This window comes from Hippocampus bargibanti, linkage group LG14 (genome assembly GCF_051943395.1).
Source record: "Hippocampus bargibanti isolate YZ-2025 linkage group LG14, ASM5194339v1, whole genome shotgun sequence".
NCBI lineage: Eukaryota > Metazoa > Chordata > Actinopteri > Syngnathiformes > Syngnathidae > Hippocampus > Hippocampus bargibanti.
In genome coordinates, this window is record NC_142747.1 from 9,820,599 (window position 1) to 9,842,844 (window position 22,246).

General features: G+C 40.2%; 3 protein-coding genes across 3 annotated transcripts; 2 read left to right on the forward strand and 1 right to left on the reverse strand.

Annotated features, from left to right (window-relative positions):
* Window positions 1-95: 95 nt before the first annotated feature.
* LOC148888218 (BICD family-like cargo adapter 1) lies at window positions 96-14,514 on the reverse strand. The gene is made up of 9 exons (XM_089013348.1): window positions 14,201-14,514; window positions 13,168-13,383; window positions 7,929-8,048; window positions 7,588-7,734; window positions 5,310-5,480; window positions 5,030-5,185; window positions 3,407-3,519; window positions 1,161-1,281; window positions 96-921 (listed from the first exon to the last, which is right to left on the reverse strand). The coding sequence occupies exons 1-9, from the start codon at window positions 14,444-14,446 to the stop codon at window positions 712-714; spliced, it is 1,500 nt and encodes a 499-aa protein (XP_088869474.1). The 5' UTR covers window positions 14,447-14,514; the 3' UTR covers window positions 96-711.
* Window positions 14,515-15,383: 869 nt separating this feature from the next.
* Window positions 15,384-19,455, forward strand: LOC148888219 (tRNA-splicing ligase complex subunit FAM98B). Its single transcript, XM_089013810.1, has 8 exons — window positions 15,384-15,689; window positions 15,874-15,980; window positions 16,630-16,755; window positions 16,855-17,105; window positions 18,058-18,138; window positions 18,219-18,335; window positions 18,850-18,996; window positions 19,079-19,455. The coding sequence occupies exons 1-8, from the start codon at window positions 15,646-15,648 to the stop codon at window positions 19,226-19,228; spliced, it is 1,023 nt and encodes a 340-aa protein (XP_088869936.1). The 5' UTR covers window positions 15,384-15,645; the 3' UTR covers window positions 19,229-19,455.
* Window positions 19,456-19,666: 211 nt separating this feature from the next.
* chchd2 (coiled-coil-helix-coiled-coil-helix domain containing 2) lies at window positions 19,667-21,821 on the forward strand. The gene is made up of 4 exons (XM_089013708.1): window positions 19,667-19,835; window positions 20,439-20,673; window positions 20,980-21,154; window positions 21,537-21,821. Exons 1-4 carry the CDS (start codon window positions 19,786-19,788, stop codon window positions 21,545-21,547), a joined length of 471 nt encoding a protein of 156 aa, XP_088869834.1. The 5' UTR covers window positions 19,667-19,785; the 3' UTR covers window positions 21,548-21,821.
* Window positions 21,822-22,246: the final 425 nt, after the last annotated feature.

The following is a 22,246-nucleotide window of genomic DNA, read 5'->3' on the forward strand; positions in this document are numbered from 1 at the left end:
TGTAACCCTACACTGCAATGTCAACCGGCCCCCTAGATGATGTGAATGGTACATGCTATGACGTCGATGCAATCAAACTTCTCACAAAACGTAATCTCTTTTCATTTTGACCAACCACATTAGAAATGTTTATTCGATATGACAATTCGAAATCATTCCAAATGTCGTCACATAAACGATGCCATGATTGAACAGTATATTTACAAAAACCCATATAAGGTGCAAAAGTAAAAGCTTTCTCAACCTACTTTTCTGGAACACTTCCTCTCACTTTTACCCATTTTTTTTTTGATAAACTAAGAGAAGACAACGTAACTTGTGCATCTAACTTGGTAAATAAAATAAAATAATTCAATAGTTCAGCCCTCTCTTTTTTTGTTAACCCACAGCAGAACCTGCAGCTGCCTCTCTGAAATAGACCACATGAAGAAACAATGCGAATGCATTTACAAAAATCATCAATAACTCAAAAATAAACAATATTTACAATCTTGAGCAACATCCCGTGACAGGATGAAAAAAAAAGTGTTCAAGGGTAAGTCACAGTGGAAGGCGACTTGACTTGAATTGTGCTTTGTTGTTCATTCTGATCACCAGCGTCTGTGATCGCCAGCGTCTTTATGGCCGATTTTCATCAAACGTCCGCCATCCAATCATTTCCCACTAATTCTCTGGAGCAAGCACCTGGTAGCTTGAAGCCCCTCAAGTTATTTACTTGCTATATGATGCCCCTTTGCCTCGTCTTAACCAATCCCGCCACGGGGACTGGGCCTTGTCTTGATTCGCGTCTACAATCCAAGGAAAAACCGTCTTGTTGGACTTGCGAAAGAATGACACTCCCTGCGAGGTGATCTTCTTTGGAGGCTGCTCCGACTGCTGCTGCGACCTCAGTTGCTGGTTGATGACGATCTGGATGTCGTCCTGAGGAAGAGCGGAGTAAAATTGCAGATGAGACGGGAGATTATAAACCGTGCAGCTGTTTTATGACGAAAAAGAAATCGACATGGAACAGGATGGAACATGTAAAAGGGAAATATCCATTAATAAACTGTGTTGTCTTGCCCTATTTTGAATAGAATACTAAATCACAATGACAATGTGTTACCGTCTCAGTAATCATCCCAAAAGAATCCACGTCGATCCAGAAATGAAAACCTTACCTGCCAAGCCTCCAATTCCTGTGAAAGCTCCAGTTTACGTTGAATGGCGTCTAATAGTTGGTTGTTCAAAGACATCATTTCATTTTTACTGCGGACCAACTCGGCCTCCATCAGGGTTTTCCTGCAATAAATGAATCAGTGGAGGCTTCAATCACTATCGAGACAGAAGTTCTTCAATAACCATCAGTACCCCCCCAAAATAAATTAATACATAAATAAAAAAATAAAATAAAATGCCTTTTCACCACAATAAGGTGCACCTAAATGCCATGCGCCATATAATCCGATGCACCTTATACTGTATATTGAATGAACTGATAACATGAGTTTTATGTGATAAGGTTGTGTGTGACAAGGTTGGACATATTATAATAATACATTTGATTTATAAGCGCCTTATTGTGAATATGGACATGAACAATATTGAGTTATTATGCTATTGCTTTAGAGTTATTGAGTTATTATTGTTATATTACGAGTGTTACTCTATTTTGATTGCACTAACGGTTCATTTATCCTAACAGCTTCAGAATGGTTTTTATGTGTTTACTGAATGGAGACAAAACTCCCCTACACTATATATATATATATATATATATATATATATATATATATATATATATATATATATATATCTATCTATTTTCCGTACCGCTTATTCCTCATTATATATCTCAGCTGTCTTAGGCGGGGGACACCCTGAATTGGTTGCCAGCCAATCACAGGGCACACAAAGACAACAGTACTCTCACACTCACACCTAGGGACAATTTGGAGTGGTCAACTGCCATGCATGTTTTTGGAGTGTGGGAGGAAACCGCAGGACCCGGAGAAAACCCACGCGGGTCCGGGGAGAACATGCAAACTTATAGCCGGTGTGCTAACCACTCGACTACCGGGCCGCCTATATATATATATATGTATATATATATATATATATATATATATATATATATATATATATATATATATAAATGTTTCACTACATGTTATAACTTGCTGTTGTTAAAAGCTATACTGTGTCACGAAAATATTAATATTTTACCTAGGAAACAATAGAACAATTGTTTATTCATTGTGGGAATGAATGAGTTGTCAGAAATCGCCTTATATATGGAAAATGTTTTACAAATTGTCATTCATTAAAGCTGCACCTTATAATGCGGTGCGCCTTATGGTGCGGAAAATACGGTAAGTCAAGGAGGATGTTTGCTTTCAGCACTTAGCTTGTGCACATTCCACCATGACGTCCCTGATCTAATTCTGAAAAAGACGCTTTGATCCTCTCCTCTTTCATTTCGAACTGCTTCATGTCATAAATAGGGTACAGCAAGTGTTGAAGAATAATTGACTCTCTGTGTCTTTGTGTTGTCATATTATTTGTTATTTATGTTTTTTGTGTTGTTTTGACTTAAAGATGACGCCGCATGAGTGGCTGCCTTTCTCGCAGCTCTTGTATTTTTTTCTACTTATATCTTTCCTTTCAGAACTTTGCTGCTGTGAAATGTAAATTTCTCCACTGCGAGACGAATTAAGGTACATCCAATCCAATGTTGACAGCATTCAGATGTTTCTTGGAGCAACATTTTTTTTGGTCATGTTGCTTATTTAAAAGCTTGTTTATTTGATCTGCAATGCAAGAGTGGTAAACAAAGAAAGCAGCACAGGCGCAGCATTTTCAAAAGTGTACACTTTTGCAATGTTGACATTGAACTGGATGATTTTGGGACGTTGGCTACTTGAAAAATCAGTCATTGGTCCAAAAAAGATGAAGCCTGTAGTGTCTGTGGGCTTGAGCAACCAAAATTTTAAGGACACTTTGATGTAATTCCCAATTTGACACAAATAATGGTCATTACTGGCTCAATGTTATATTATAATAACATAAAATGTTGTAATAATATTTTGACTTCTAAATACTGTACTATTTAAATGTGTAGGATGCATTTTATAGTGATGCAAAACTCATTATAGGCTCAAAATCTCGTGTAAGAATGTTGAGGATTATATTTGTGCCGTTGGGAAGACGTAAACTGTGGATTAAAGGATTAACTGACATCATTGAGGATAATAAGGCCTTAATTTTTGAATTTGGATTGGATTTGCCTTTATCAATCTCGCAGTGGAGAAATGTACATTTTACAGCAGCAAATATAGAACTCTTTGAAGCGTGCTAAGTTTCTGCGGACATCCATCGCAAATACGATCATTGGTTTTAACAAGATTCGGAATGAAGGATGACTGACTTGGCAATGGCTTCATCTCGGTCTCTGATGGCCTGTTGGGCGACTTCCACCTGAACCTTGACATTCTGCAGCTTCTGCCTCATTGCGGCATTCTCCTGCTGCAGCTGGAACTTCTGAAGGTGGAAAAGAGCAGGTGAGGGTTGTATCTGTCATTTGATGATAAGAACGTGGATAAATGTTTGAGTCTGAGACAGCCAACGACTTTTGTGTCAATAATCTGATTGTGCTGCATGTTTGTGACATTGAGATTGTATGAAATGAGAGCACTCAGATGAGACCCAGTTGGGTGACACCCTGCCCGGGAGCACTGCGTCACCCAATCTCGTACACCACACATTGCGCTTCAATTCCCACACCGATCATTCATGCGGACAACAAAGCATGATGCAGCTTCTGGAGCAAATAGGGAAAAACCGAAAAGATTGGATGGCAGCAGTATGTTTCGCCATTTTGTCCGATTCGTTTGCTTCTCCACGTAGACAATGGGATGGGAACATATACTGTATTTAGTTACAAGGATAAATTGTCACTGCTCGTGTAGTTAAAGCTCACTCGCAATCAGTTGGCATTTAACCAATCGGTTACAATAATTACCGTATTTGCCAGTGTATGAGGCGCCCCCAAAAGCCTTGATTTTTCTTCAAAAGATGACTCTGCGCCTTATACGCAGTTGCGCCTTAAATGTGAAGTGATATTGAGCCACAACAGGTCTCACAATTACTCTCACAACTACTGTCAGCAGCCACCAACTCCATCAACGTAGAAGTAGTGTATAACCCCAGCCTCCACTGTAGCGCCTTATAATGTGGTGTGCCTTGTATTTGGGAAACTTGTATCTTTTTATTTATTATATTTGGAAAATCACCATTCATTGAGGGTGCGCCTGATACTCTACCGGAGTCAACATTCGTATAACATAAGACCATAGCACCTTCAGTGACAAGAACGTTGCTCGTCGACAAGTATACTTTTCTTACTTTTAAAACTGTGTGATAGGGGTGCAAATGAAATGTCACAATGTTATACGAGTAGTAGTAATAATAATAATAATAATAATACATTACATTTTAAGCGCCTTTCAAAGCTCTCAAGGACACTTTACAGTAACAGACAAGCATATGTACTATAATAAATAAAATACAATGACAAATTTTTTCCTTTCGGCTTTTCCCTTCATAGAATACAATAAATAAAATACAATTATAAATAGAAACAAGAGAGAGAGCTACACAGAAAATGCAATTTTAAATAGGTGGGTTTTGAGATGGGACTTGAAGGTGCGAAGAGAATTGATGTTACGAATGTTGGGAGGAAGTGAATTCCAGAGTTTGGGGGCAGAGCAGCTGAAAGCTGTGTCCCCCATCGTGCTGAGACGGGCAGGGAGGGCACACAGAGGTGGAGGGAGGAAGAGGATCTGAGGGAACGAGAGGCAATAGAAAATTGAAGAAGGTCAGATAGGTATGGGGAGGCAAGGTTATGGATAGCTTTAAATGTATAAAGAAGAATTTTAAAGTTGATTCTATATTTGACCGGGAGCCAGTGGCACTCTTGGAGGACGGGGTTGATGTGGTGAAAGGATGAGGTTCTGGCTGAAGAATTCTGGACGAGTTATAATTCTGTCACCTGTGCTCCCGAGGCCTGCACCAGACTTTGGGCCACGGTTTTCAGTTGGTGCAGAAGGCTCTTTAGGCTCTCCCCTTGATCGGCATCTGCACATGTTGAGCTGTTCTGGGCCAGCGGCAACAGTAGTTGACAGATCAACCCCATTTCTTCTATTAGCTGTAATTCAAGGAAGAAATATAACCTTGAGGTGACAGTCAAAATTAAAATATTTAACTGATTTTAGTTTTTCTTTCAAGCTAATGAAAAACAAAATCACCACTCTGTATGTATTGTTTGTTACCTCTTCTTTACTGACTCCAAGGTCAGCCATGTCCAACTCAGAAAGTAGGGACCCATCGCCAAGGCTTTTGGGTTCTTGGAGGCAGACTTGCTCTTCGAGCTCCTCCACCTGTGCTTGTAGCTGCTGTGAGCGACCTTGCGCCACCTCCAGCTCCTGTAATGCTTCTGAGAGCTGGAACAAAAATAAATAAATGAATAAACAAAGATACAAATAAAGACAAATGTATTAATAGATTTACTTAACTCATTCACTGCCATTCCCGAATTTATTCGGAAATTGAAAAGTGTGATGTGGAGCGCCATTTCCGAATTTGTTCGGGTTCGTTTTTTTCTTGCGGGGGTGCCGAAGAGGTGAAGAACCGTGTCCAGGCAGGCTGGAACGGCTGGAGAAAAATGTCAGGTGTGATGTGTGATAGAAGGGTTTTAGCACGGATGAAAGGAAAACTGTATAAAACTGGTGGAGACCAGCCATGACGTTTGGATTGGAGACAGTGCCACTGAAGAAAAGACAGGAGGAGGTAGCAGAGCTGAATATGTTGAGGTTTTCTTTGGGAGTGACCAGGTTGGATAGGGTCATGAATGAGTAAAGCAGACGGACAACTCATATTATCGGCTTTGGAGAGAAAGTCAGAGAGGCCAAACTGAGATGGTTTTGGACATGTCCAGAGGAGAGAGAGTGACTATACCGGGAGAAGGATGCTGAGCCTTGAACTGGCAAGCAGGAGAACAAAGAGGAGGTTTATGGATGTGGTCAAAGAGGACATGAAGGTCGCTGGTGTGAGAGAAGAGGATGCACAAAACCGGGTTAGATGGAGGACATTGATTCGCTGTGGCGACCCCTGAAGAGAAAAGCCGAAAGGAAAAGAAGAAGATACTGTGACAGGAAGATAAAGCATCTTAAAGGACTTTGAAGTTCTGTTTGTGATGTAATATAGGGAAAGAGATGCCCATTTCACGGTAAGACTAGAGCATTGTCATCAAATGGTCAGTATAGCTTTGCTTTTTTGAATGTTGCTGTGTCGATGACCATTTTGTGTTTGGGAGCCTTTTACTGAGCGAGTTGCTTGTTCTGCAGCCACAAAGGGACATAAGTCTTCTTGTGCCGATCCCGAGCCCGGATAAGTACAGAGGGTTGTGTCAGGAAGGGCATCCGACGTAAAAGCTTGGCCAAAACAAACATGCGGATCAAACCTCTGAAGATGGAGGACACTGATTCGCTGTGGCAACCACTTGAAGGCAAAAGCCGAGAGGAAAAGAAGAAGGCGGTGTCGATAAAGCGCTGGTCAGACTCTGGCAATGTGTTTCCCTTGCACGAGGGCGTAGAATTTGCCTTTTGGATTGGATTGGATTGGATATGCCTTTATTAGTCTCACAGTGGAGAAATTTACATTTCACAGCAGCAAAGTGATGAAAGGAATGAAAGTAGTAGTAGTAGTAGTTTTGTCCATGTTTGTGCTTTGTTACAGCTTCAGCTTTTGTGAAAGTGCTATATAAATCTATATGTATTATACATACATATAGGTTATATATATATTATATATATTATACATACATATAGATAGATATTGCCCCCACTTGCACTTCAGATAACTCTAGACCAGTGGTTCTGAACCTGGATTCGATCGAACACTAGGGGTTCGGTGATTCGGTCTCAGGGGTTTGGTGGATCCTCCGCCACAGAGGTCCACCCCTCAGTTAGACTGCAGTTAGTAGGCGCAGTCATTGGAAGAAGGGTTCGTTGAATGAGCATATCAAATTGGTGGAGTTTGGTGCCTCCAACAAGATTAAGAACCACTGCTCTCGACCCATATAACTTCGGAATTAACATTTTTTTCTGATGAAAGAAGAGAGTCTTAAGTTTATAACGCCGTATTGAATCTTCATGCAGTCATAAAACTCAATATGCAGTGGGTCCTGCATTTTGAGTGAAAATTACAAAAACCCTGCAGTGGACACATTTTTGCACATCATCTGACAGTGAATTAGTTCATATATTTGTTCATAAAGATTTTCAAAAACACAGAAATCCTTCCATAACAAATGCCAACTTTCAATAAACTTCACGAACACGTGAAATCCGGACCCGCAGTTCGAGTTCATTTGCAAGACTGCCTCCAGTCAGTCATCAGTAAACACGCATGTTGTGTGTGTGTGTGTGTGTGTGTGTGTGTGTGTGTGTGTGTGTGTGTGTGTGTGTGTGTGTGTGTGTGTGTGTGTGTGTGTGTGTGTGTGTGTGTGTGTGTGTGTGTGTGTGTGTGTGTGTGTGTGTGTGTGCCTACTTGTTGGTTATGTTGTTGGTTAAGCTGGTCATGCATCGCCAGACGTGTATTCAAAGAGACTAAATTGGCTCTCAGCTCAGCATTCTCCTGACAAACGCTCTCCAAACGCTCTTCCACTGCCTGTTCCCGTTGCGTCAGGCGGAGCACCTGAACAGGTAAACACCCACAAACAGAACGTAAGATACTCCAAACTGAGAGTTATTTAATCACCAAACACATCAACAGGAGTTTCCAAAAGTGACCAGTGTCATTTTTGTGTTCATAGAGGGCACATGGGATTCCAAAACTTGATCAAACCACTGTTTCAAAAATATTCTCATATACAGGCAACTTTCGCTTACCTGCTCTCTCATGGCGCTAATCACTTCTTCATCCTGAGGACTGTTCTGATTGGTGTTTTTTTTCAGATCTTGTTTAAGAGTCTGCAGCTCACTGGACATCACCTTCTCAACTTCCACAGCCTGCAAACAGGATGTAGTATTTGCTATAGATCTTCTTTTTTTCCTTAGATAAGATGATAATATCTATCCATCCATTTCCATCCATTCAGCCATGTATTAATTTTTTGTTTGCTAGTTTGTTTATTTGTTATGTTTGTTTTGGAAACATGAAAGAAGAGATTTAAAAAGTCAAAAATACCTTGACATACATGTCAAGTTTCAGAAATCATAAAATCGGGAGATTTTCATATTCACGACTCTTTGGTGCGTCTTAAAATAATATGAGCGTTACAAAAGTGTACATTATAAGTCAATAAGGCACAAAAATACTTTCATTGTTTATTTATACATTCAATTAGTATAAAAATGGACAGGTATTTTGTATTTTACATTTTCTTTTGTTTCACCTTATAAATGAACTGTCTGTATTGTGCCAATAGTTCAAAGGCAAAAAAGTCAAAGTCACCTTTATTGCCAAATATGGTAATATGCATGACATTCAGCACATATGAAATTTGGACTTGTTTCAACGTTCAAAGGCAGAGTGTAGACTGCAAGGTTAAAATTCCCGTCAATCAGGCTCCACAAAGAACCCGCACAAGCCACCATGACCCCCCACAAATTTATTTTGTCACTCGTTTCTGAACAGTGTGGTCATTTCAACAATAAATGAAATGGCCGTTCACACGTACACCCAAAGTGAGTATTTTGAGTATTGTGGTCAAAATCGGGAGTCTCCCAACCAAATTGTGAGACTTAACATGTATGCCTTGAATGTGTCAGAACGTCGATTTGTACATGAGCATCGAAACATACCAGATGTGCTTTTGAAATGTGTAATTAATACATTTATTAAGTAACTATTTATTTAATAATAAAATAATAATAATAATAATACATTTAATTTCTAAGCTCCTTTCAAAACTCTCAAGGACAATTTACAGTCACAGGATTTTTTTGTGCGGGTGAGCAGCGGCAGCCATTCGCGCCAGCGTTCACTCTACCTGGAAGTAACACAGCAGCAAAGTTATGAAAGGAAGAGGAAAGGAAAGAAAGAAGTGGAAAAACAAAATACAGGAGCTGCTTGGAAAGGCAGCCACTCTTGCGGCGTCATCTTGAAGTGAAAAACAAAAAACAAACAAATAAATTTTATGACAACACAAAGACACAAAGAGTCATTCATTCTTCAGCATTTGCTGTACCCTCTTTGTGACATGAATCAGTTCTAGATGAAAGAGGAGAGGATCAAAGCATCATTGTTAGCAGTGGATCAGGGACGTCATGGTGGAATGTGCATGTCTACTACAAGCTAAATGTTTAAAGCAAACATGAAGCTGTAGCATCCATTGACGAAAAGAGATTGCCTCACATATCCTGACACACATAAATCCGCTTCAATTCCAAGCCGCGACAGTTTCATATTTAACTGTATTGTCCGGTGTATAAGGCACACCTAAAAGCCGTGGTTTTCTTCAAAAGATGACCCTGCGCCTTATATGCAGGTGCGCCTTATGTAATATTGAGCCACAACAGGTCTCACACTGACTGTCAGCAGCCACGGACTCCATTTCCCCCCGTAGAAGTCGTGCATAATCCCAGCTTCTACTGTAGTTCGTGCCTTATAATGTGGTGTGGCATATATTTGATAACTTAAATATATTTATTATATTTGGAAAACCTTTTTCATTCATTGTATGTGCGCCTTATATGCCTGTGCGCCTTATACTGTATATGGAAAACGTTTGAGAATACACCATTCATTGGGGGTGCGCCTTATACAGCGGAAAATACGGTAGTAAAAAAATGTGCTGTACTCCTCGACTGTTTCCGTTAGCTGTTGTTTTTCTTTGAAATCGGGGGACCATATTGGTTTATTCTTCCCGGTGTTGGGGGTGTTCAATGTTAATTGTGAAGGCGACAAAAATATACATATTTTCCACCTCTTTTTTATTTCCTGCCCTAAGGCCTTTGTGTGCTTGCATTCCACAAAACAATCAGGTGCCGATGTTATTCCCAGATGTGAACTTTTTTTTACTGCAAAAGACCCAGTTTCCCCGCTGCAGCAACAAAAGAATAGCTCTACGTATAAAAAAATGTAACTAACAATGAATGCACGTGGTAAGAAAAATAAAACATGAATGTAAAAATAACAGGGAACAAGAACAACTAAATCAACTTAACACCTCTGCGGTGCTACTATTGGGAGTCCAAAGCCCAAATAAATGCGTCGACCTTTTGGCCTGTCCTCAGCAGTTTCCTCAAGTTTGGGACCCTTTGTTTATCTTACTCAGGGAGCAGTTTGTCAGGTCGCTGTCTGGTCTCATAATTGGCCAAATAATCCAAGGTTCAAAGTGTTCCATTTGCCAGATGCAACAGTGAATTTCTTGGTCAACAACAATGTGGCGGACATTTCAAATGTTGATTGCAGGGGGCAGCTCGAGTGTACGTGTCTCAGGGCGCGTAAATAGGAAGTGAGGGCGTCGCGAGTGTGTGCGCATGGAGGAAAATGTAACCCAAAACGAACAAAAGCAAAGCTCAAGTATGTGGGAGCACAATGAGGACGAGAAGCCCGATTCCTGGAGATGCTTTAATTACCGGCGAGACTCATCAACACGGACCCCCTCTCACAATGGAGCCAGCGACGCGCTGAGAATAAGTAGAAACACAAGTGGAAGCAAAACGCTCCATTTGTTCAAAACACAATGATTGAGATTATATCCCCTCAAATGGCCCTCCTCAGGATCATCCCAAGGCCACAAGAGGAGCGAACAGTATAGGGCAGATGACAAGCCAAGCGAGATGCAAGTCCCTGGGGTAGTGCATAAAAACGATGGCTTTCCCTCGGGATGATGGACGGTTTGCTTTTGGGATCTATCAAAAACAGCCAATGAAACATTTGTACCTCTCTAACGTGTATTGGATTTGCTTTTTGTTTTTGTCTGTGCTTGGTCGAAAAGATATTACTTTCCTTCATCAATGTTTTCTTTTCACTGTACAAAAGGACACCAAAGCATAGGATTCTTTTCCAATAACAACTTGTTTCACTAGAATCAAAGACTAGATGCCAGGATTTTACATGACCACGGTTTTATACAGTCCAAGTTTGTAGATTTATCACAATGCATCCTAAAAAAACTAATCATAGATGTCTAGCAATACAGTTGATCCTCTAGATAGGGAACCGCCCGGACCGTGAATTTTCTTATCAACGATAAGAAAATGTCCTGCACTATATACTTATGCAATAAGGTTAATAATTTATCGGAGTAATATTAAAAAAATGCTCATTCATGTACGGTCAGCAATCTAAGACAGTAGTCCAAACTTCAAATGAAACATAACAGCGAGATGAGACTGCACCATTTTATCTTATTGTGCTAATTTAAAACAGATTCTTGTCTTACAGACAGTGTATTTTAGGTGTTCAATTACCTGACATGTTTCGGACTCTGACGAAGGCGGAAGTATACGCCGAAACATGTCAGGTAATTGAACACCTAAAATACACTGTCTGTAAGGAAGTAAGCTGTTTTAAATTAGATATCAAGTAGACAGGATGAACTTAATACAATTATTGTGCTAATGTTACAGGGTATAGTACTGTGTTCTGTTACTTCATTTTCAGTATGGCAATATTTTTATGTGAAGCAAATGAGTCGCACCAAAAGAAAAAGATATTTTCACCTTGTCATGAAACATTTTTTTAGCCCAAAGGATATTCATTAATTTAGCGTGGAATGATTAACTTTCCCTCAACATGCCAGAGAACGGGCTGGACAAAACTTGAAGGCAAACTTACTACATGCTTTTCAAAACTTGGCCACCTATCGAAGCAGTTACAACGTGACACATTGTTGTCAGAACAATATTTCCTTCACGCTACAGCAAAGCTTTCCTGTTCACATGCTGCTCCCTCCAAATAAGCCACACAAATCCACTCTAGCGCTCCACACAAAACCAAAAAAAGTCATTCTGTCAACTAAATACTTCAGTATACACTGTACTCACCAAAAGATCATTTGAAGCACTCAACACTAAATCAGGTGATGAGTTGTCATCAGACATGAGGATTCCCCCTCACACTTTCTCAACCCTACAACTTTTGCAACATCACTGAAGTTGAAAAACTGTTTCTCCATTTCCTTTGCCTTCACCAGCCTCTGTTTTTTAATCTAAATTGGCTTTGTCCTCCACTTCAGGGGGCTCTATCTCCACAATGAGCCCTCGGATGGAAAGGCATCACATTTACATTCCGCTTTTCTGTGGACCTTGACACACATGGGAGAGGAGTGTTGTTTTGGATTCATTTTTAACTGAGCAGGAACTCAAAGATTACGGGTACTCTTTTTTTCTGAACAAAACACTTTTCTTGTAACATAAATGTGACACACATCTCTACATGTTCACACACTTACTTCTCAAGATCACAAAGTCCAATCAGCTCTTAACTTCATATATCAAGTGATAAGATATATATGTCACTGCTTCAATTATGCTCACAGTAAACACTGCTTCATTCACATCAAACTATTAATGTTTGACTGACAACAAAGGATGATGAATCAGCTACCGCTACTGATATTTTTCCACTAGGTCATATGATTGCAGGAGAAGCAAATAGTTATAAAGCCTAACAAGGTTACCAAAACTTGCTACCGTATGATACTATATACACAACTTTAAGTCTGCAATTAAATTATGATTGTCAGCTGTGGCGCCCCCTTGAAGGGAAAAGCCAAAAAAAGGCATGATGTATATTTTAAATTGTTCATTTTAGTACCACTGTTCTAGGTAGCATTATTCTGCTGAATACAACATCCCACAAAAATAGAGTGAGTGTTTTACTTAGCTCTGCTGTCTAAATTAAAACACATATTGCTTTACTTGTGTGAGCACAAAAAAACTGAGGCTGTGTGCATGGGCTGGTGTGTCAGGCTGATACTCGAGAGACTTAGAAAGAACAGTGTATCAGACAGTTCATGAGTTGTACTGGGTCGGCGATTGTCTTATCTGCATTGGAACTGTTACTTGGTCACCTAATCCTAGGTTGCCTTTCATACAGACACAAGTCAATTACTCTCACAGGCAGCCTGACCAGTGCATGTGTATGTGTATGGGGGCAGGGGGATGGTGGACTTACAGTGTTGAGCTTCTCCTTCAGTTGCTGTGTGTTCTCACTGTAATCCATCTGAGCTTGTATCTTGTCCCGCTCAGCTTGGCACAAGGCCCGGGTGAGCTGCTGAACCTGAGCACTCAATTCCCGGGAATCTTTTTCCAGGTAACCCACCTGACTCTCCCACTGAGACTGGCAGGTTTCCAGCTTCAAGCGTAGCTCATGATTACTCTGTTGCAGCTCCTATGTGAGGGGTGGATGGTGAGGAGGGAAACAGAAACACGACATGAATCATAAACATGTCAACTCAATTTAAATGTTAAAAAATAGATAGGTCTTGATTCACTGCTGATAAACTTGATTCTTCATTCAGATCGAGAAAACGATTTGGGACTTCAGAAGCCGAAAATGAAACTACACTGGTGCCCACATCCAACCGTGTTCTCACTCACAGTTTAAAGATTTCCGACTTGGATTCGCTTGTTCTGTAGCCACAAAGGGACACAAGTCGTCTTGTGCCGGTCCCAAGCCCGGATAAATACAGAGGGTTGTGTCAGGAAGGGCATCCGACGTAAAAGCTTGGCCAAAAGAAACATGCGTATCATACCTCTGAAGATGGAGGTTACTGATTAAATGTGGCGACCCCTTGAAGGGAAAAGCCGAAAGGAAAAGAAGAAGATTCACTTAACTCGCTACATTTATGAGCAAACTTTCCGTTGCGGCTCCCGAATATCAAATATCTCCGAAGTATGTACGTATTCAGAGACAAGACAGACCTGATATTGTAGTTGCGGTTGCAATCAAATGTTCCCCGTTTTAATTTATTTTAGCCCCTGTCGTGTCGCTCAATCAAGCAACCGAATATGAACACACTCACAAAAAATACGCCTTTTATTCGATACTAGTATGAGTAAAGAAAACAAATCAAGTTACCCGGAGTCGCGCTTTTGTGACGCTTTTACTTTTATTTACTGCCTACCGCGCAATTTAAGTACGCGCTCCACACAAAACCACACAAATCTACACACAAATTTCATTTTTTTATTTAAAAAAGTCTTACCTCCAGTTTGTCTGTGTAGTTATCGTGCAGTTTGAGGCTCTGCTCTTTGAGTTGACGATTTTCCAAGAGCAAAGCATTCCCCAGCTGGGCAGCCAAAATAACCTCTTCCTCCTTTTGTTTAAAAGCAGTCACAAGCTGACCGGGGTCTGGGTAATCGACTATTTCCTCCTCGCCGTAGTCGATGAAGAAGTCATCCTCCAGGCCGATTTGCTTGACCGGGAAGCCCCACGCGTACGGACGATTCATGATTGCTTTTAACTTACTGTTTATTGTACATGAACGCAGCACATAATGCGCTCCATAACACCTGATAGTGCTATACGTACTTATCAGTGTGTGTGCGCGCGCGGGGGGGGGGGGGGGGGGTGCAGCTGTCTATTTGCGCTGGGCGTCCGACTGCATCACCTGGCAACGGTTAGCGTCCCTTCTGGCTGCACGTTGAATAATTAAATAAACAAGCACCATTTAAAGAACTGACACAGAAGTTTCTAATTTACACAAATAATAATAAAAAGAAAACAACAATAAGAGTAATGGCTGAATGGTTAGCAGGTCCGTCTCACAGTCGAGAGTTCTCGAGTTTGGATTTCAGCTTAGGCAGGTAGTTTTATTGAGTTTGATTTTGTCCACGTGCTTGTGATGATTAACATGATTTATTTGTAGTCTAAACTTGTCCATGTGTGTGACAGGTTCATTTGAAACGTGCCCACAAAGCATCTCCCCACATAATCAAGGCTGCCAAGTGGAGGAGAGCGTCTCCTTGCATTGTTTGGCTTGCTGCCAAGGGTCAGAGGTCAGGCCCCTGGGCATTTTATTGACACAGTGGCAATATTAGGGAAGAAAGGGCAGCGCATCCCGACGCATGCTACAGCTTTGTTTTCTCTGGGACTAAAGCATCAACATATGGCGATGTGATCCCAGGAGGGAGCAAGCAAACACAAAAACACACTGGCGTAGAGCATCTTTTTCATCCATTTTCCCAGTGCACAACGTCTTTATATATATACACGTATATATATTTGCCACGTTTTCATGCACTTTGTATTTGTGTCATATCTTATTTTGAAGGCACGTTTAAACGCTACCGGAACGATCAGAGTGTGTTCCGGGCAATGTGACGACTGTCTTGTCATGATTTGTGTTAATTATTATGTTTTGAAAACACCACAGTTTTCATGCAAGTTCTATCGTATTAATTTGTTGTGTTTTGCCGTCAGTCCCTGAAAATATTGTCTGATATTAAACCGGTCCGTGGGACAAAAAGGTTTGTGCAACGCTGCTGTCCGAGCGACTCTTCCTCCAGTCACTTCCATCTCCGGACAGTGGTAGCAATGTGCAACCTCGTTGTTATTCAGGAAGTGAGAGAAGTAGACGTCAGAACTCAAAACATGTATCAGCGCTCGCACGTCTTACTCAGTTCTCGAATTGTGCAAGTGTAGGGGGAAATGGAGAGGAGTGTTGGGATTATTTCTGTAATTAACGCGTTAGGGTAAGTGATATTTAACTGCTGTTGTGTTGTATGAGCGGTCATATCGTTTCTCTTTATTGTTGCAACGTTTCCACAAAGGCGCAACCCAAGCTTGTTTTTAATGTATTTCGTGTTTAATGATTTCCTGTCGAATAAAGTCCATAACAGGTATATGCTTATTGTCATTTCATTATTTATTGAATAGATACCGGAGCGGTTATTGTTTGAAGAGATGTACGTGTGATGAACTTCCATGCCCACTGCTTGACTGGCTTACATCCCAGCTGAAGCGGCTGTGCCCAGAGCTTCAAGGTATGAATGTAAAGTGCAATTAAAATAAATTCTACCCACTCTTTAATGTACTTGTCAGCAGTTATTTAGGACATTTGAGTGACTTATTAGGACCCGAGACCCATGCAAAACCTTCATTCCTAAAATGTATATAAAACATGGATGTTAGCCACTGAAACATAATGGACAATTTGAACATTCAACCTGTGCTTGGATAAAATAATAATTTCTACTTGAGTAATGATTTAATTCAAATGTATTGCACATAACAGGTGAAAAAGGAGATGGAGAAGACATGCTTCCAGTGGCCAAACTAAGGGCCCCTACCACACCTACACTTTAAGAACACCCATGTATTGTCAAGTCTAACAATTGAGAAACACAAATTATCTATATTATTTGAAGTGGTTTGAAACTGCTAATTATTGAGTATTTGTGTTGAAATAGTAAATTATGGACTTAAATTTCACACAATCAAAAAGCGCCGGGTTCTGCTCAGGCCTGATGGTAAGTTTACATTTGTCTTGGAAAAAAAAGATGGATCGATTGTAAATGATTGTGCTGATCATAAATCAGCCATATTGCTGCAAGTGTTCCCTCAATATACTTCAAAATGTACATTTTTCAACTCCCAAATGTTCTCAGTCAAAATGTTATTTGCTTACTGCAGACCCAAGTCGGAGAGATAATGTCTTGTTAGTGAGAGAGCTAAGAACTATCCTGTCCGACTTAAAATATCCTCTCACTGGGATAACATCAGAGGTGCTGGAGCCTTCTATCCTGTCCAGAATCACCGGTGAGAAACAAAAAAGTGTCTTTTTATTCCTGAAAGGTTGTAGCAGTTTGAATTATGCATGATTGTGAAGAACCTAAAATGTCGCTTGAAACCCTGCAGAGTTTCTTGTGTCAGAATTGCAAGCTGCGCACATAATCAAATATAAAGAGCTACATTCTGAGGATAAACCCACCAGAGAAGAAGCTGCAAAAGAGAAAAGAGTGGAGGAAATGTCAGTATTTTCTCTGGAACATGAAGACAGGGATGCGACCAATAACCAAAGGACAGCTGAGATGCAGGCGGAGTGGATATTACTGCTTCACGCTCTTAACATGGATACATCCTCTCAATATCCTGATGTGCTGCATGAGGTGAGTTGGTTTGCGGAGGACATGCTTCACGTGAGGCCTTAAAGGACAACCGACACCATTTTTTGTTTCCTAACTGACATCAGAAAAAAACGTTATATATCATCTACAATACCCAAAACACGCAGGCTGATATTTTTAATCAAATGCAAAACACCAATTAGAATGACTTAAAGTATCCCAAAACTGCCACAAAATGAGCTTGAAACTGGTGAGATTTAGAAAGTCACACCCCCTTGTTCGTGACATCACGCCAGGATACTCCTTCACAAACTGCCTTGCTCCAGAATCAAAACAATGGCTTCAGAGAGTTGAGATTCGGAGAAGATGCTTTCTTTTTACTCATCCAGTTATGAATATAATTCAAATAGTTCTGAAGAGGAAAGCATAAATGTTAGCAATCGATTAAAGAAGTCCTTCCGTATCAATTCGAGCCGTCTGCAAGCGATGAAACCGGTGAAGATCTGGACTCCAATGTAGCACCCAGAAAATGCACAAGATGGCACACAAGCTCAGTTGGAAATGGGCTGATTTGTCCACTGTGAATTCATGTGAACCTACACCTTTTTTATGCGTGTTACTGCAATTGGCTATGACACACAACGATTCAAAATCGTGTTATTTATGTAGTTTTCCTTCTAAGTTTGCGATCAACACTGTGTTTTTAGATGAAAAAAGACCCAAAATGCATTGTGTGTCGTTTTCTTGGTCAGTGGTGTTCCAAATGTGACGTCACATAGGGCATCGTCATCAACTCGAAAACAAGACTTCATGAGTATTCAGCACAAGTCTTAAAACGTAAAATATAGCTATATACGGTGGAATCTTTGTAAATTGCTTTCAGTAGAAGTCATTTTAAGTGATTTTACAAATTATGGACACAACTTGTCCGGATGTGTCGGTTGTCCTTTAAAGATTGCAAAGATATGTCATACTTATATTACGTACAACGTAGGTGGAGTCCAGAATTGCTCGTCTTCCCGGTGAAGCCATGTCAAAGCCTCTGCTATGCACTATCCTCACCACAGAGCAGTGGGTATGGTGTTTGTACATTCTGCAGTGTTCCCTGTAATTCTACATCAATTACAATTTCTAATGAATGTCTTGATTCCTTAGAGGCAACTGGAAAAGATAAATCAAGTTCTGACCGATGACTATGCCTGTCGACAGCAAATGATGCTGAAACGCTTTCAGGTTTCACTTGAGTCATTTGCCTGGGGAGAAAAGCAAACGGTAGGAATGGCAAAGCACAATTAAAGAAAATTGCAATATCTCCACTTAAAATTGACACGACTGGAGTTTTTTCAAGATAAGGGCTGTTATTCAGACATATTTTTTTTATTTCAGTTGTGAGCAAAAATGTGAGATGCGAGCGTTAAATGGGGGCAGCAAACCTCACAGCAGACATGTAGTGTGCTTTCTGAAATTCTGCCTGTTTACAGCCAACACAAATCAAAATACTCGTTGGGCAAATGAAACTATCTTTGCTGTTTATGTTATTTTCTTTTCCTTTCGGCTTTTCCCTTGAAGGGGTCGCCAGTTATGTTTGTAATATACTTCCTCCTGGTGGCCAAGGTGCGCACACCACCATGAGTTGTGCAATGATTTACAGAAAAAGCATCAAATCCTAATGTGCAAACACTACAGTCAAAATTATTTCCATATTATTTAATTATTGCTGTGTGTTTTTATAAAGTAATAGTACTGAATTGTTCGCTCACAAGGCAGGATGACTTTCTTTACACAGGAGCGTCGCAAAGCAGTCACCTCAGTCCCTCCCCTGACATCCATCGCAGTTTTGTCCAGAGTGTCCCTCCCACTTCTTTTGGCTACCAGAGAGGATCAATCCTACATTGAGCCTATCAAAGCTGGAACCAGCACAAATGTCTACAAGGTAAAGCAGTAAACTGCTGTGATGTCTGCCTTTTTATTGTAAATGAAACTTCAAAGGTAGATAATACTTCTCTATTGATTAGAAAATGATGGGACATGTACCAGACAGAGGAGGACGACCGGGAGAAATGGAGGCACCTATGCCAGTCTGGGCCGAGCGAAGATCGGGACATGGTGGGCGCCATCAGTTTCATAAAAATCCAAGTAAAAAGAGAAAGGGGAAAAGGGATTAGCATGCACCATCTTGAGCTTTACTGTTTTTTTCATAGGAAAATAATCACATTCATAATTATTTAGAGTAAAGTTATCGATTGCATTTGTACTCTCATCTGTTTTTTTCAAAGCCAGGATTTCACTTCCTGAAGTATAGAGATATATGACCCAAAATGTTCTGTAATCTTTTGGGGGTATACATGGCAATCATTGATTTCCTATTCATTATTTATTTCACAAATTAAAGATTATTGAAAATGTTGACGTTTTTCATGTGATTTATCAACATTTTCATATTTACTGTGTGTTTAACTTGCAGGAGGAATACGTGACAATACAAAAATATATATGCGTAAATTATCTAGCAAACCTTGAAGCTGTAACCAATAACGAAATTATTAAAGACTTTTATTATATGCCGGAAGTTACACGGAGGAAAAATGATGTAACGCGTAGAAATTTCCGGAACAGCTAAAGGTCGCTAGATAAAAGTGTTAGCTGAAGACCAGTCGCTAGGTTATATCGTAGATCTTCCACGACAAAACATTAGACATAATAACTTGTGCATTTCGACACCATGCCAAGAGGAAGTAGAAGCCGAACATCAAGGATGCCTTCTCCATCAAGGTAACATTTGAATGTTACGGCAATAAATTGTGAAGCAAGGTGACGACATTTGCGTCAGATGCGAACGTGTCCTGACACTGCACACTAGAAGGAGAAAATTACTTGTAACACAAAGTTGTTCAATTGCAATTGTGCGACTCAAAATGTTCGTGTGAGATTTGGTCCGCTTCGTTAAATTATAGTTACGTATTGCTTCAAGGTCACTTCGTTGCCCACACCACGTTACCAAATCGTGACGCTGCTTAAATAATAGGTTATGTTAACATTTTCAACCCAACGTTTTTTCCTCTCCTAGTACAACAAAATCAAGTACATAGTAGTGATCTGAGATATATTTCATAAACTGTGATTAAGGCAGTCATTTGGTAAAATTGCTTGACTTCATTGGGTTGGTTATAGCAAAACCGATTCATATGAAATTAAAAAAATACAACTTTTATCTCTGTTAAAAAAAACTACACGTAGTTTAAATGTAACAAGAATTGACTATTTGGTATACGATTATCTGTATTTTATTTTATTTATTTTAAATCACCAAGTCAGTTGTTACAAAAAACAGTTATGGTCCCATTGTTTGACCTTTTATGTGACTATTGTTTTCAGCCGGGCACCTCCGTCGCCCCCTCCAACTCGTGCACCTGTACCAGTGCATGCACCTCCGACTGCTATGGCTGCTCCAGCGGCAGCACCCAGGCAGCCTGGTATGTTTGCCCAGATGGCTACAACCGCTGCTGGGGTAGCCGTTGGTTCTGCGGTCGGACACACTCTCGGCCATGCAATGACAGGAGCCTTCAGTGGGGGTAGCTCAGAGCCTGCCCGGCCTGATGTGACATACCAGGTTAATGAACAATCCTTTTTTCATTTATAACTAAAGGTCAATTATTTTGTGTAATAGATGTAGTTTCTTTATTAGTATTGTTGCTTTCATTATGAGACTTTTGTTGCAAATCTTGTATATGGACTTCTTTATTAATTGGGCAACTATGTGCAATTATTTGTCACACATTACAAATGCAAAAAGCTTTGTATATACTTCTTTATATTTCAGAAATTAATTCGTTTGTCGGAATACCCTCAATGCAAATAACATTAATGCAAATGAATGCTCTTGAATGGTTGTAATCATCTGCCTTTTCTGCTTTAGGAGCCCCACCAGGCCCTGCCATACCAATCACAATCCCCCTACATGCAGCAAAATACCCCACAGCAAGCCTGTTCCTATGAGCTCAAACAGTTCATTGACTGTGCTCAATCACAAAGCGATCTTAAACTCTGTGAGGGCTTCAGCGAGGTGCTCAAACAGTGCAAGTTTGCCAATGGTAAGTATAAAAGTATACTGTTATTTGTATGAGAAAAAGTAGCTCCTTCGAATCAAGGTTTTGTAAATGTGCATACAGTCATAGGCCCCCAAAAATTCTTCAGCAATAAGCAAAGAAAAAAAATGAATAGGAATTATTAAAAACTGGTGCATAATGTTGCAGAAACACTGATGGGGGCCATGTTTTTGCCCAAGGCGATAAGACTTAAATAGTTTCAAAATGTGTCTGTTACATACCACATTTACATCATGGCTGTGTAATTCATTATCTGATGCAATATTCTGACCTGTAAGTGCTCAACAGTTTGAGGGTTAGTTTTGAGTTTTATTGCTTCATAGAAAGTTTGTTTAATTATATAAACTGTTTTTTGTTCATCCCACAGGGCTATCTTGAATTGGATCCAGAAACCTTGTAGGGGAGCAGACCATAGACCCTCATATTGCCGGACATTAATTAATTTAAGAGACCGGGGAAATCTACTTCTATTCAACAGTTCAAGCAAATGAATCAGTGGAGACTGCAGAAGAGCTTGTAGTCACATGTTGATATACATGTTGCTTTTTTGAGTTTGTTTCGGTTGCATTTTACCAGCACTGATTGCTGACAAACCTTGTTGCTTGAAAGAAAAACATTAAAGCATTTCAATCATGAAGACAAAAAAACAAGATTCTAACGTTTTGTCTGTCATAATTGCAATACATAACATTACACTAAAACTGAATGTGTCACTGGAAAAGGAAAACGTGGTACATGGTAAACTGCACATCTAGGGTATACATACATGATTAGCCAATTCAATACAGCTGACCACCACAATTTGAACAAATGCTACCAATCCCCACAGGGCGTCATGGCCAAACACGGCTACCAGTGCACTTTCAGTCTCTTGACTTGAACAAAGGCTATGTAACAGAATCAACACACGAGCTGCACTATCTGAGTCACTCATCATGCAAACCGTCTCATGGGTTCGCAGGTAACAGCAAGCTGCCTGTATGCTCATGCACGACTCACCCCGAATCTCACAGAAAGTCACTGCCATTTAAAGGCACACATATTCTAAGTGGCATATACAGTACTGTACTACTGTGT

What these genes read in the sequence shown, in the direction of transcription:
- chchd2 (XM_089013708.1), top strand. Translation starts at nt 19,786, where the DNA reads ATGCCAAGAGGAAGTAGAAGCCGAACATCAAGGATGCCTTCTCCATCA. An exon ending in AGGATGCCTTCTCCATCAAG is followed by an intron (nt 19,836 to 20,438) that starts GTAACATTTGAA and finishes TATTGTTTTCAG; the next exon opens with CCGGGCACCTCCGTCGCCCC. An exon ending in GGCCTGATGTGACATACCAG is followed by an intron (nt 20,674 to 20,979) that starts GTTAATGAACAA and finishes TTTCTGCTTTAG; the next exon opens with GAGCCCCACCAGGCCCTGCC.
- LOC148888218 (XM_089013348.1), bottom strand. Translation starts at nt 14,446, where the DNA reads ATGAATCGTCCGTACGCGTGGGGCTTCCCGGTCAAGCAAATCGGCCTG. An exon ending in TTAGCGCCATGAGAGAGCAG is followed by an intron (nt 7,735 to 7,928) that starts GTAAGCGAAAGT and finishes TTACCTGTTCAG; the next exon opens with GTGCTCCGCCTGACGCAACG. An exon ending in CGAGATGAAGCCATTGCCAA is followed by an intron (nt 1,282 to 3,406) that starts GTCAGTCATCCT and finishes CATTTATTGCAG; the next exon opens with GAAAACCCTGATGGAGGCCG.
- LOC148888219 (XM_089013810.1), top strand. Translation starts at nt 15,646, where the DNA reads ATGGAGAGGAGTGTTGGGATTATTTCTGTAATTAACGCGTTAGG. An exon ending in GCTGTGCCCAGAGCTTCAAG is followed by an intron (nt 15,981 to 16,629) that starts GTATGAATGTAA and finishes TGCTTACTGCAG; the next exon opens with ACCCAAGTCGGAGAGATAAT. An exon ending in TCCTCACCACAGAGCAGTGG is followed by an intron (nt 18,139 to 18,218) that starts GTATGGTGTTTG and finishes TTGATTCCTTAG; the next exon opens with AGGCAACTGGAAAAGATAAA.